At 39.0% G+C, this 12,463-nt stretch overlaps 1 protein-coding gene across 2 annotated transcripts in view; it reads right to left on the bottom strand.

Annotated features, from left to right (window-relative positions):
- The window catches only part of PGER8 (prostaglandin-E(2) 9-reductase), a 17,069-nt gene extending 5,974 nt beyond the window's left edge, over window positions 1-11,095 (bottom strand). Inside the window, exons 1-5 of one of the 2 annotated variants that reach the window (XM_008248600.4) lie at window positions 10,780-11,095; window positions 7,871-8,038; window positions 3,651-3,767; window positions 2,744-2,821; window positions 2,229-2,351 (exon numbers count right to left, since the gene is read on the bottom strand). In XM_008248600.4, coding sequence (XP_008246822.1) covers window positions 2,229-2,351; window positions 2,744-2,821; window positions 3,651-3,767; window positions 7,871-8,038; window positions 10,780-10,863 — 570 coding nt within the window. In that variant the 5' untranslated portion in view covers window positions 10,864-11,095. The remainder of the gene's footprint in view (window positions 1-2,228; window positions 2,352-2,743; window positions 2,822-3,650; window positions 3,768-7,870; window positions 8,039-10,779) is intronic. The other variant, XM_002721692.5, reaches the window with a different exon arrangement.
- Window positions 11,096-12,463: the final 1,368 nt, after the last annotated feature.

The raw sequence follows: 12,463 nt of genomic DNA on the forward strand, positions 1-12,463 counted from the left end.
AGCACCAAAAAATGAGAACCAGAAGGCATTTTGATGATGTTTAGCAATGAAACTGAAGCAAAGAAAACATAAAATTAGTTTAGTGAAAATTTTAGTATAACTTTTGCTATCTATGTAAAATGAATTCTGTAAGTAATGCTATTGATCTGTTTAAGAGAAATAAGGGTGTAATTTTCCAGTTCAATTATCTTCAAAAGATCATGAAGGGGATTGCTGGGTCTCCTAGAGTGATAAACATTTAAGAAGTGCAGGGTGAAAAGTGGGGTTGGGGCCACAGTGTGTCCTCTGCATTACAAAATAAAGCCCTGGATATCCTCAAAAAAAAAAAAAAAAAAAAAAAGTGACCAAAAGATGCATCACTAAATGAGGGAAAACTATCTTTCTATGCTATCTCTTGGAATACAGCATTCTAAGGACATCTTCATGACAAAAATGTTTAACCTTAATATATAATAAACCATCCAAACTTAACTTATAACTTACGGAAAGTTGAAGTAGAGAAGCAAATGATTATTAGAAGACAACAATCTGATGAATACAGAACAACTGAAAAATGTGCATAGATATCACAGGAAAAAAAAGTTTCTGAACTTTGAAGGGGAAAAGCATGAGAAACATGACAGAATTCTATTTGTGAATTACTATTTTGTGTTGCTCTTAAAAGAGAAGATATCTGGGACTATTAATAGAAAATTATAATACTGAATGATACTAAATGACAAGAAGTAGAAATTAAGTATTTAGATCCCATTATGAAAACTATAACTGTATGATAGTGTCTTCTATCATAGGAGGTATTTGTGAGTTCTGTAGGGATGAAAAATCACCAACACATTATATCAAGAGGTTCAGCAAAATATTGCATATTTGTATTAACATAAACTTTGGACATATGAAAAATATAACAATATGAGAACAGGAGAGAAAATACAGAATATCAGCACTATTTATCAGAATTTCTGAATGTATGAATATAATATTTAAAATATAAACTTAATTTAAAATATAAATTAGAATAAGGTTGGCATTGAAAGCCATAATAATTTGTATAATTTTTCTTGAAAATCAGAGTACTACATTATTACAGAGCAAAGTGATAGATTTTATAAATCATATTTTCATGTCAGATATCTTTTTTTAATTTTTTTAATTTTTTTTTTTTGACAGGCTGAGTGGACAGTGAGAGAGAGAGACAGAGAGAAAGGTCTTCCTTTGCCGTTGGTTCACCCTCCAATGGCCGCCGTGGCTGGCGCGCTGCGGCCGGCGCACCGCGCTGATCCGATGGCAGGAGCCAGGTGCTTTTCCTGGTCTCCCATGGGGTGCAGGGCCCAAACACTTGGGCCATCCTCCACTGCACTCCCTGGCCACAGCAGAGAGCTGGCCTGGAAGAGGGGCAACCGGGACAGAATCCGGCGCCCCGACCGGGACTAGAACCCGGTGTGCTGGCGCTGCAGGCGGAGGATTAGCCTAGTGAGCCGCAGCGCCGGCCCATGTCAGATATCTTTACTGAGTGACTGTACGATGTTAGATACTAAGTTAGAACATGGAAAAAGCTAAAAATCGATGTTGATGCACAGTTTGATTTGAAGGCAGAAAGCAGAGATTAGATGCAAATTAAAGTGTATTCAAAGATGAGATCAGCTTAAGTTTTGCTAAAATTTCCTCAGTGTGATGTGGCTAACAATAGAAAACCATGAAAGGTAAATTTCACCCTCTTCCCCAGATTATTTTCCTAGTGTCTGATAATCTTTTCCTGTTCAAGACACTGAAAAAATAGATACCAAGAACAAAGTTTCAGATGTATAGACATAAAACAAGCCCTTGCCACCTGTCTTCTCCTACATTCACTTTATCTTTATTTACTGCCCATTAGATGTTTTCATGGCTTTCTCTGCTACACTGAGTGACTTCCACATCACATTCAGTTGGATCAATAAATTCAACTTCTTACTAGCTGAAACTTGACTGCTCCTTTCTAGATCACCTTTACCTCCACAGATTCTTACAAATATTTGAACACTAGTCTCCTCACCTTTTCAATAAGGCAGCATCACATACAGAGACAATAGAGGGCCCTACTTGCCCCTCCACAGAGACAGGGTTTCTGTCTTGAGAATCTTCTCCTCCAAAGCATACTTTGAATGAGAATGGAAGACAAGTGGACTCTTGTCAGTGGTACAGGAAGAAGGGACTGAAAAGCAGAAGGAGAGGAGGCTGAGAGTCCTCACCTGGTTGCAGACGGGTTTGTACTTCAGCCCTGGCTTGTTCAGAATCATCTCCAACTGCCTGCGGTTGAAGTTGGACACCCCGATGGACTTGGCCAGTCCTGCATCCCTGCACTTTTCCATGGCCTGGGATAAAAAATTATGAAGAAAGTTTTTCCACAAATGGCTATAATAATATAACGGATGATAGCACCATTAGAAAGAGATGATAATGAAGCTAATGGTCATTGACTGAAAGAGAAAAAAAAAGAATATAGAACAGAGAAGGAGATGGTGACATTAAGAAATCACAGTGTCCTCCATAGGAATCCAGAGAAATATGTGAATGAAAACAATGAGCCTGCTCTTTTTGCCCCTAATTATTCTCCATTTCTTTCTGTGACCCCACTCCAGCACAGTACCCTTAACAATGACATGAATTCCACAATTAAGAATGAATAACCCTTTCTTTTAAGTTTAATTGTGATCTGATGCCTCCTCTTCCTGCTTTCTTTGTACTCACTCCTCCAAATACTCACCTCCCAAGTGGCACAGATATCCACTATGTCAAGTATTATTTTTCCTTGTTCATCTTTTGGGTATAGCTCCTTCCCAGGCTAGAATAAAAACAGTAATTTTACACTATATTACCAGATTGAGAAATGCACGCCCTAGCAACAAACCCAGATGTACTTAGGTTAGGAAAAACAAACTTCAGTGAAAAATGTGGAGCAATATTCCACAGTCATATAACTGCAACGTGTATTGTATATGAAGTGGTAAAGAATATCATTATGCTACAGACGTCTCTTCTCACATCTATTACATGCCTATTAATGAATACTATTTTCTAGGCCCTAATGGTGTCCCATGGATTTATATTACTTTGTGTGCTCTGTTCTTTCATTTATAGAAATATCTCTGTTTCACTGTGAAAATCAGTGGCTACATGACCTTGATCTCCACCAATAACAGATTTTAGACTTTACCCAGGATACACAATTAGTGTTCCTCAACTCTTGAGAACATGTGTTTCAAACAGAATGCACTTGTACCACAGAACATGGATCAAGGTTCTGTTATAAAAAATTGTAACTAGAATGTGGATTAGCTCTCAAATAATGGCCACGAGTTTGGAATTCTTCAGAGCCATATATGCCACCAGGGAAAGGCTCAGAGGAAAACTCATTAATCCAGTGGTAGTGTTGTCGAAAACCACAGATAGAAAAGTTTTCCAAAGATTACTTAAAATCTCTGCCTTACTCATGAGTTGGGATCCCCGTTTACAGACTCCAGTAGACAATATGCTTAAGCCATTTAGACCAGTTTCTCCAACTTACCTACAACAAGTGTCTGAAAATTTATCAGTATCATTTACTCATCCATGAAGATGATGGTCACACTGACAGCTAACGTGTAATAAATTCGATGTTGTTAACTGCCTACCTTCATAGCTACTGGGAAATGCATAAGGTACAGATCAACATAGTCCAGTTGAAGTTTTTTCAGTGATTGCTCCAAGCCGGTTCGAACCAACTCTGGTCGAAAGAAAGTGCACCAAAGCTGCAGGGGTTAAACAGTGGAAGTTTTAAAGAATGAATATATTAGCCAAATCTCATGGTTTCTTTCATCTAATGTTGAGAATTTTTTTTCTAGCTAAATACTAAGCAATACAGAAGGAAAATGATCCCTTCCTTTTGGATTTCATGTGCCCTGAGATGACATCAGAACCTCTACATTGGTTTAGATATTATTCATAAACACACCAATTCATGGTGGGTATTACACCAGAGACAGATATGCCATCAATTAATAGTAATGGCCATTGTTTTGATTATGTTTGATGGAGTTTACAAATCAAAGAGGTAATGAGACTGAGAAAAAACACAAAAAGAAATATTATAAATGAAGGAACTGAACAAGTGAAAAATTCAGTGAGGGGGCCAGTATTGAGGTGTAACAGCTAAAGCCACTGCCTGCGACGCCTGCATCATGGCTCCTGGTTTTGGGACATCCCCCCCTACCATTATGGCCACTGGGGAGTGAACAAGTGGATGGAGGATCTCTCTCTCTCTCTCTCTCTCTCTCTTTCTCTTTCTCTTTCTCCTCTCTCCCTTTCTCCTCTCTCTTGGTCTATTCCAACCCCTTCTGTAACTCTGCTTTTAAAATACATAAATATCTTTTTTTTTTTAAAAAAAAATGGAAAGCCTTAACAACAGACTAGAAAAGCAGAATAAAGAATATATGATATTAATGAGTGGTCTTTTGAAGTATTATAAGCAAAAATATAAAAGACAGAAAATTTTAATGAAAAAAGTCAAGTATCTCTTGAATACCATTATATGAGTCTTTGCTAAGAAAATCTAGTCAATAAAATCCCAGCAGAACCCCACCCTCCCATTTGTAGAAAGTTATGAACATCCAAATACATGAAACTCATAGAATTTCACTCAGGCATGATGAGAGAACATCCTCATCATGACACGTTTTACTTAAACTTTGAGAAAGGAAACATAAAGAAAGTGTCCTAAGATTTTCAGGAGCAAAACACAAGGTCATGTTTAAAGGTCATCCCATGAGATTCATAGATTTCTCAGCAAAAGTACTAAAGGGCAGGATACAATGAGGAGATAGAGTTTAAATTCTGAAAAAATGAAAAACTGCCAATCCACAATATTTTACCTAGCGAAGCTTTCATTTGTTAGTGAAAATGAAATAAAGACCTTCTTAATCACAAAAATATCATCACAACCCAGCTAACATTGGAAAAGATCTCTTAAGTATGTGTTAAGTACACTGAAATAAGTCTTTCTCTCAGTCATGCCCTCTCAATCCATCATTCTACATTTCAAACTAATTTTTTAAAATCTCTAAAAAAAATTATTTTGAAAACACAAAAGACCCTGGCCAAAGGTATCACAATTCCAGATTTTAAAACATATTACAAGGCTTTTATAACCAAAACAAAGGTAGATGTGGGGAGCAACTGAGACTAGACTAAGTTACTGGAATTAAGACTTACTCTATGCATCTGCTCTCCCACAATATGGCGCTGGGGAGGAGTAAACTTCTACGCAGCTGCCTCTCGCCAATTTGACTGATGAGCTGCAGGAGCTGATCCTGCTCCTGATTGGAGGAGAGCAGCGTGCTTGGCGTGTGGGCAGCAGAGTTGGGATTGGTGGAAGAGGACTATAAAGGAGGAGAGAGACAACATGCACCAGGAACATCTGAAGGAACACCTGAGCAGCCCCCGAGAGAGCCGGCCAGTGGTGTGCCGCTCCTCCGCAGAAGCGGGGAAAGTGGCAGGGGGTACCGCCCCTCCACGGAGGTGGAGGGGTCGGCAGCCAACCCGGGAAGGACCAGCAGCAAACCCGGGAAGAGCCGAGCAGACGAAAGAACAGCGCAGGGTCCTGTGTCGTTCCTCCACGAAGAGGGGGAGCAACAGGTAGACAAGTAGATCACTGGAACAGAATAGAATCCTCAGTTCTAAAACTGCAAATCTATAATCAAATCAACTTTAACAAGCATCATAAAAAGTATTCTGTGAAGAAAGAATAGTCTATTAAACAAATAGTGTTGAGGAAATTAGATTTCCACAGACAGATATTTGAAGCAATACCTTACTTATAGACAATAGAAAAATAATCTAGGGGCCAGTACTGTGGCATAGCAGGTAAAGCCACCTCCTGTAGTGCCAGCATCCCATATGGGAACCAGTTCAAGTCCTGGTGGCTCCACTTCCAATCCTGCTCACTGCTAATGTCCCTGGGAAAGTAGCAGAAGACGTCCCAAGTCCTTGGGCCCCTTTACCCTTGTGGGAGAACTGGAAGAAGCTCCAGGTTCCTGGCTTCAGACTGACTCAGCTCTGGCCATTGTGGGCATTTGGGGAGTGACCAAGCAGATGGAAGACCTCTCTCTCTTTCTCTCACTACCTCTGCCTTTGCCTCTCTGTAACTCTGTCTTTCAAATAAATAAAAGTGAATTTTTTTAAAAAAAGAAAAATAATCTCAAAAGGTGTACTATCTAAATTTAAGATCTGAAATGATCAAGTTAGTAAAGGAAAACAGAAAAAAGACTGCAAGAAATTGTCCCAGGCAAAGATTATTTAGTAAGAAACCAAAAGCACAGGGAATAAAAGAAAAAAAAAAAAAAAAGGTAAATGGGATTTTATCAAGCTAAGAAGCTTCTGCACAGCCAATAAGCAAGCAAAGAGCAAATCAATAGAATGGGAGAAAATATTTCCAAGTTATCTATCTGATAAAAATTTAATATTCAAACTGTATAAGGAAAACAATAAACTCAACAACAATAAGACAAACAGTTCTGTTATGAAATATGCAAAGGACATGAATAGATATTTTGCAAAGTAGAAAAAGAAATGGCCAACAAATGAAAAAATATTCACAATCACTAGCCATCAAGGAAATGGAAATAAAAAACTGCAACTAGATAAAAACTAGGAAATAAAAAACTGCACTACAATTAGAATGACTATTAACAAATTAAAAATAATAATAAATGATAGAAAAAATGTGCTAAATTGGATGTCCTCATACATAGAAATGAAATTAACACAACTATTATGGAAAATAGTCTGGATATTCTGCAAAAAACTAAAATGGATCCACCATGTGAGTCAGATACCACTCTTCTGGGAATAAATCTCAGGGAAGTGAAGTCCACATATGAAAAATATATCTGCTTCATGTGTTTGTAACAGTCCAATTCAGCCCAAAAAGGAAGAGCAACATAAATGTCCATCAACTACTCAAGAGTGGATAAACAAAATGTGTTTTACATAAATGATAAAAATTACTTAGCCACAAAAATGATTTAAATTCTGTTATTTGCAAAAAAGTTGATGAAATTGAGGCCTATTACATGTAGAAAAATAAACCCAACACAGAAAGGCATCTGCCATAGGTTTTCCCTTTCATGGGGTGGTTTATGTATAGATGGAGATATGAAACGTGTATGCATGTCATATTACACGGCATCACTGAATTTTACCATCTATATGACAATATACTCTGATCTCTTCAATATATGACCATTGCTATGAATCACACATTTAGTGATATTTATCTTCATGTTTTCAAAAAACAGTCAATATGCATATATCTGTATATGTGGGAATATGGAAAAACATTAAAAATTATTAAAACTTAAGAGAAAATAAGTATAAAATATAATTTAAAAAGAAAATGTGTAGTTTAAGTATGGAAATAAGAACAGCTTGTAGACTCCTAGAGACTGAATTATATAACTGTGGTTGGCACTGTGACATAGTGGGTAAAGCCACTGCCTGCAGTGCTGCCATCCTAAATGGGGGCGAGTTCGAAACTTGGCTGCTCCACTTCTGATCCAGCTCTATGCTGTGGCCTGGGAAAACAGTAGAAGGTGGCCCAAGTCCTTGGGCCTCTGCACTTGTGTGGAAGACCAGAAAAAGCTCCTGACTCCTGGTTTTGGATCGGCCCAGTTCTGGCTGTTGTGGCCATTTGAGGAGTGAACCAGTGAAGTAGAAAACTTATCTCCCTCTGCCTCTGCCTCTCTGTAACTCTGCCTTCAAATAAATAAATAAATATTTGAATACTATAATTATCATTGACACAGGTCACATTTCATTAATTAATACATTAACACATCCAATATCCAATATCCAATACCTTTGAAGTGTAGAATACATCTTCTCTCTTCACAGTGCCATCTGCAATCTTGCTTCGGATGGCAAGGCCTACTTCCTCTTCATTTTGGTATGCATGAGAAGAATCAATATGGCGATAACCAACATCTATGGCTATTTTGGTGGCCTCCCCAGCCTCACTCTTAGGAACCTAGAAAATAGCCAAAAGTATTATTTGAAGATCCATGTAATTAGAATTAATTCAGGCATCATCAGTGACTTTCACAGGAATTCTTTTTTATTATCATGTATGAGAATAAGTCTGAGTTTTTGGGAAATAAATGAATCTTAGTTTTCCTGGATCTTCACTAATTATTAGCAAGAGGCAGCTCAGAAACCTCCCAACACTGTGCCACCTTCTTAATCACTGGCAACAACGTTCCCAGAAACTATGCCAGCTTTACTGATTTGATGGAAGGATCCAAGGATGCAACAAAAAGTTAATACCATTGTTGTTATTTATGTAGTGAATATACAAAGTAGAGTTACCACAGGGGAAAATTAAGTGGAATAAAATATGGAAAAATACAGTATAAGCTTCTATACATCCCCTCCAGTGAAAAAAACAGAACACATTCAATCCTGGGAAAATTGAATTTGACAGCCTTTAAAAATTATCTGTAGAGAAAGCTATTTATTCAGTCTCCATTTATAAGGTTTTTCATTGAGGTTGGGTTGCATAAATCCCCTCTTTGGCCCACACACTTACTCCACTTCCTTAGCAAAAAGCTACACATACACACCATTGTCTACACAGGCATTTACACAGGCAGTGTAGCTACAGCCACCATCCAAATTAGAGAATGTGGAGTATGCAGTTTCACAGATGTCAATCAGGGGAAAGATTGAAAATAGGCGGTCAGTTGAATGGACAGCAGGATATTATGTTAATTCTTCTCTATAGAGCATTCTGTCTATCCCCCTACCCGACCCCCAAAATATCAAAATAAATACTAAGAGTAAAAATGTATACTCAAAGGCCTACTTTGTGGTATAGTAGGTAAAGCCTGCAATGCTAGCATCCCATGCAAGCATTGGTTTGAGTTTCAGCTGCTGCACTTCTGATCCAGGTCCTTTCTAATCTGTCTGGGAAATGAGTAGAAAAGTGGCCCAGGTGCTGGGGCTTCAGAACCAACATGAGAAACTCAGATAAAGATACTGGTGCCAGCTTTTGACTTGGCCCAGCCCAGGCTGTTGCAGCCATTTGAAAAGTTTGCCAAGGGATAAATGATCTTTCTCTTTCTGCCTATACTTGTCTTCCTGTAACTCTGCCTTTCAGATAAATCAATTTTAAAAAAGTATACTCATGGGGTATATATATATATATATATACACACATATATATATACACACATATATATTTTTCACATTAGAAAATGACTATCATAGAAGAGGTTTTTAATTTTATTGTAATCCCTTACAAACAGGCAATTTCTTCAATGGAACATATAAGTAGAACAAAATTTAAAATTATTAGCTTTCCAAAATTGGACAAAGATTTGAAAGTATTTGTTACAGGACAAACAGGTAAGTGAAATGAACTCTTTTCCATTTATTTGAAGAAATTGAGAGACTGGCATGACTCAAGTAATAACAATGAAGCAGATACTAGATCCTGCTGCCCTGCACTGATACCAACCCTCTACTGACCCTATGTTTGAGGGAACTGAGAAATTTACAAGGGCTAAAACTTTACCTAGTATCCTTTTTTTTTTTTTTTTTTTTTTTTTTTGACAGGCAGAGTGGACAGTGAGAGAGAGACAGAGAGAAAGGTCTTCCTTTGCTGTTGGTTCACCCTCCAATGGCCGCTGCGGCCGGCGCACGGTGCTGATCCGAGGGCAGGAGCCAGGTACTTACCCTGGTCTCCTATGGGATGCAGGGCCCAAACACTTGGGCCATCCTCCACTGCACTCCTGGGCCACAGCAGAGAGCTGGCCTAGAAGAGGGGCCACCGGGACAGAATCCGGCGCCCCAACCGGGACTAGAACCCGGTATGCCGGCGCCGCAAGGCGGAGGATTAGCCTAGTGAGCCATGGTGCTGGCCCTACCTAGTATCCTTGATTGTTCCCTATCCTTCATGCTGCCTCATGCTGAAAAAATAACTAAGTCTTGGCATGTGTCTTCAAAATATTTTTTATTAATTTCCCTAGATCTCATACAGTATTAGCTAAAAATTTAAATTTGGGGTAAACAATCCCATGTCATATGATTGCATAATCAGAGGATGATAACAGTGTGCGAAATTCTCTCAATGGTGCTCATTTTTTTTGAATAGCACCATATACCATATTAGATTCCTATGTTTTTTAGCATAAATGAATAATTTAGTCTTGTTCTTAATAGAGTCTCCTTTTTGCCTAACATATTTTTTTTTTTTTTACATTCAGGCACATTTCTCAGAAGTGAGAGTAGTATAAGGGAAAGTCTACTCAAATCTAGTAATTAATCTAAAGTACTTAGGATTAACCCTTGAGCAGAAAATCTCTGCTCCCTTTTTATATTCTATGCATGTTCTCTAGAGTGACAGAATTTTCCTGCACCATTCCTTGTAGGAAGGAGGAAATAATTCTTCAATTAAGAAAAAAACAGAGAATCAATGGCAACTGCAAACACCAGGCAAGAAGTCTTGCTGAGGATGGACATTTTTCTCTTTACCCAAGTAAATAGATTGAAGCAGAAAGCAAAACAACTACCCAGCATCCTCAGCAGGGGGCCACAGGATCTGTCAGGAAGAGTGAAGTGTGTGACTAAGTTCAGTATTCTGCATGAAACAGCTGTAGCCTGGGGAACTGGAGAACCAACAAAACTTGTAGTCACACAGAAATTGGCTGCCTTCCCACCACCTAAGTCTATTTTCTTTTGTCCCCTCAAGCACAAAGCAACTGAGATTACCGCATCCGGTGCATAGGTGCCAAGTCCCAGTACAGGAATGGAGTGACCATCGTTTAATGCCGCTCGCTGATGTTTAGGATCCATTGCTTTCACTCTGCTGGTTAAGCACACTCTGCTTGTTTCTGCTGCCTTCGAAGGAATAACAGGAAGTCAGCACTCCAACTGCCTGGATAAAGATCTATGACTTGTGGGAGGAGTGAACTTAAAGCAGTATAACAAATTTAAGTGGAGAGTTCAGAAACAGTTCACAATTTATCTGAAAGGAAGTTTTTAATTCTGATAAATAAAGAAGCCATTAGACCTATAATTTTTTTCCTTTTCAGTCTCTCACAGCTGTACAAAACCTACAAGACTGCTCAAGCAACTATTGACTCGATTAGATAGTAAATCATGTGATATCTATTCTCTGGCAGCTTTGTTTATTTTTGTCATGAGGAAATCCTTTCTAATCATACATTGTTTGAAACAATTAACTGTCTTACTCTACACACATAAACACTCATACAGAGAATTAAGAAATGATTTTTGAGAAATTTTTCAGCATTCATCCTCAATGAATGAACAGAAGTTAAAACTAAAGAGGTACAAACAAGATGATAGCTGAGTAGAAAGCTCCAGTGATTGTCCCTCATAGACACCAATTTCAACAGATATTCACACAATAACCCACTTTCCCACGAGCTAAGGAAGCCAGTGACATAGTGAAGAAACAGCACAGAAACTCCATACTTCAGCAGAGGAAGAGCGCAGATTCACTGCCAACGTGTTGTCACAAGCGGGTGCAGCCTCTACCTTGGCTGCTTCAGGCTGGTGAGGCCATTTTGATGGGAAAATTTAAAAAGTAAGAAGGCACTTCTATCCCAAGCAGAACAGTGGACCCTGGTTGCAAAGAATTCTGCGGTCATAACTTACTATAATAAATCCAATTGAGAAAGTCACTCCTGCAGTCTACCAGGGCCATGTAAGCCTCGTGGGTACAATTGGGCCCAACATGGCAATGGTTACCACAGAGCCATTCCAATACAAACCTCTGCACTTCAGTGATCAGTGGGTGCAGGGCATCTTGGGTAGTCAGCCTTTAGCAATCTGAATATTAGAAGAAGTGCTCCATCATAATTGGGGACCATATTCTTGCCAATAGCTTTCCCTCCCCCAGCGAAATGAAAAATTGCAGGTTGTGCTGGGTACACATGCACCTGCCCAGTCTGAATAGAAACTTGGAGCTCCCTGCACACAGGGGACTGATCTTACAGTGAGGACAGAGGGTGCAATACGCAGTGATTCAGTGCTCTGGCTAGTGTTCACATCTGGATGGGACAAGGGACTCAACAAACCAGTAAGCTCCAATATCCCCTCCCTCAACTGACAATGGCCAGAGGTGCTCCACCACTTCCTTATTCAGGTAGACCTCTGGACTATGGAATGTTCCACCCATGAATGTTGGTTAGATTTGCCTGGCTGCACCCACTCACACTTCTCAGAGTCTCTCAATGGGGCTTTTTGTGCTGAGCTTAAACAGCACACAGACAGTAGCCCACAACACCAGCAAGGCCTGGTCCTAATACTTGAGTATCAACCCTTTCCTCAAGCGAAGGATGGAGACCTGCATAACAGGAATCTCAGTAATGACAATGAATCACTTCTCAGGCTTTTGGCTAAGACCAAGTGAAGTATCTGTTGTTAT

Source organism: Oryctolagus cuniculus, chromosome 13, assembly GCF_964237555.1.
Source record: "Oryctolagus cuniculus chromosome 13, mOryCun1.1, whole genome shotgun sequence".
In the NCBI taxonomy this organism is placed as follows: Eukaryota; Metazoa; Chordata; class Mammalia; order Lagomorpha; family Leporidae; genus Oryctolagus; species Oryctolagus cuniculus.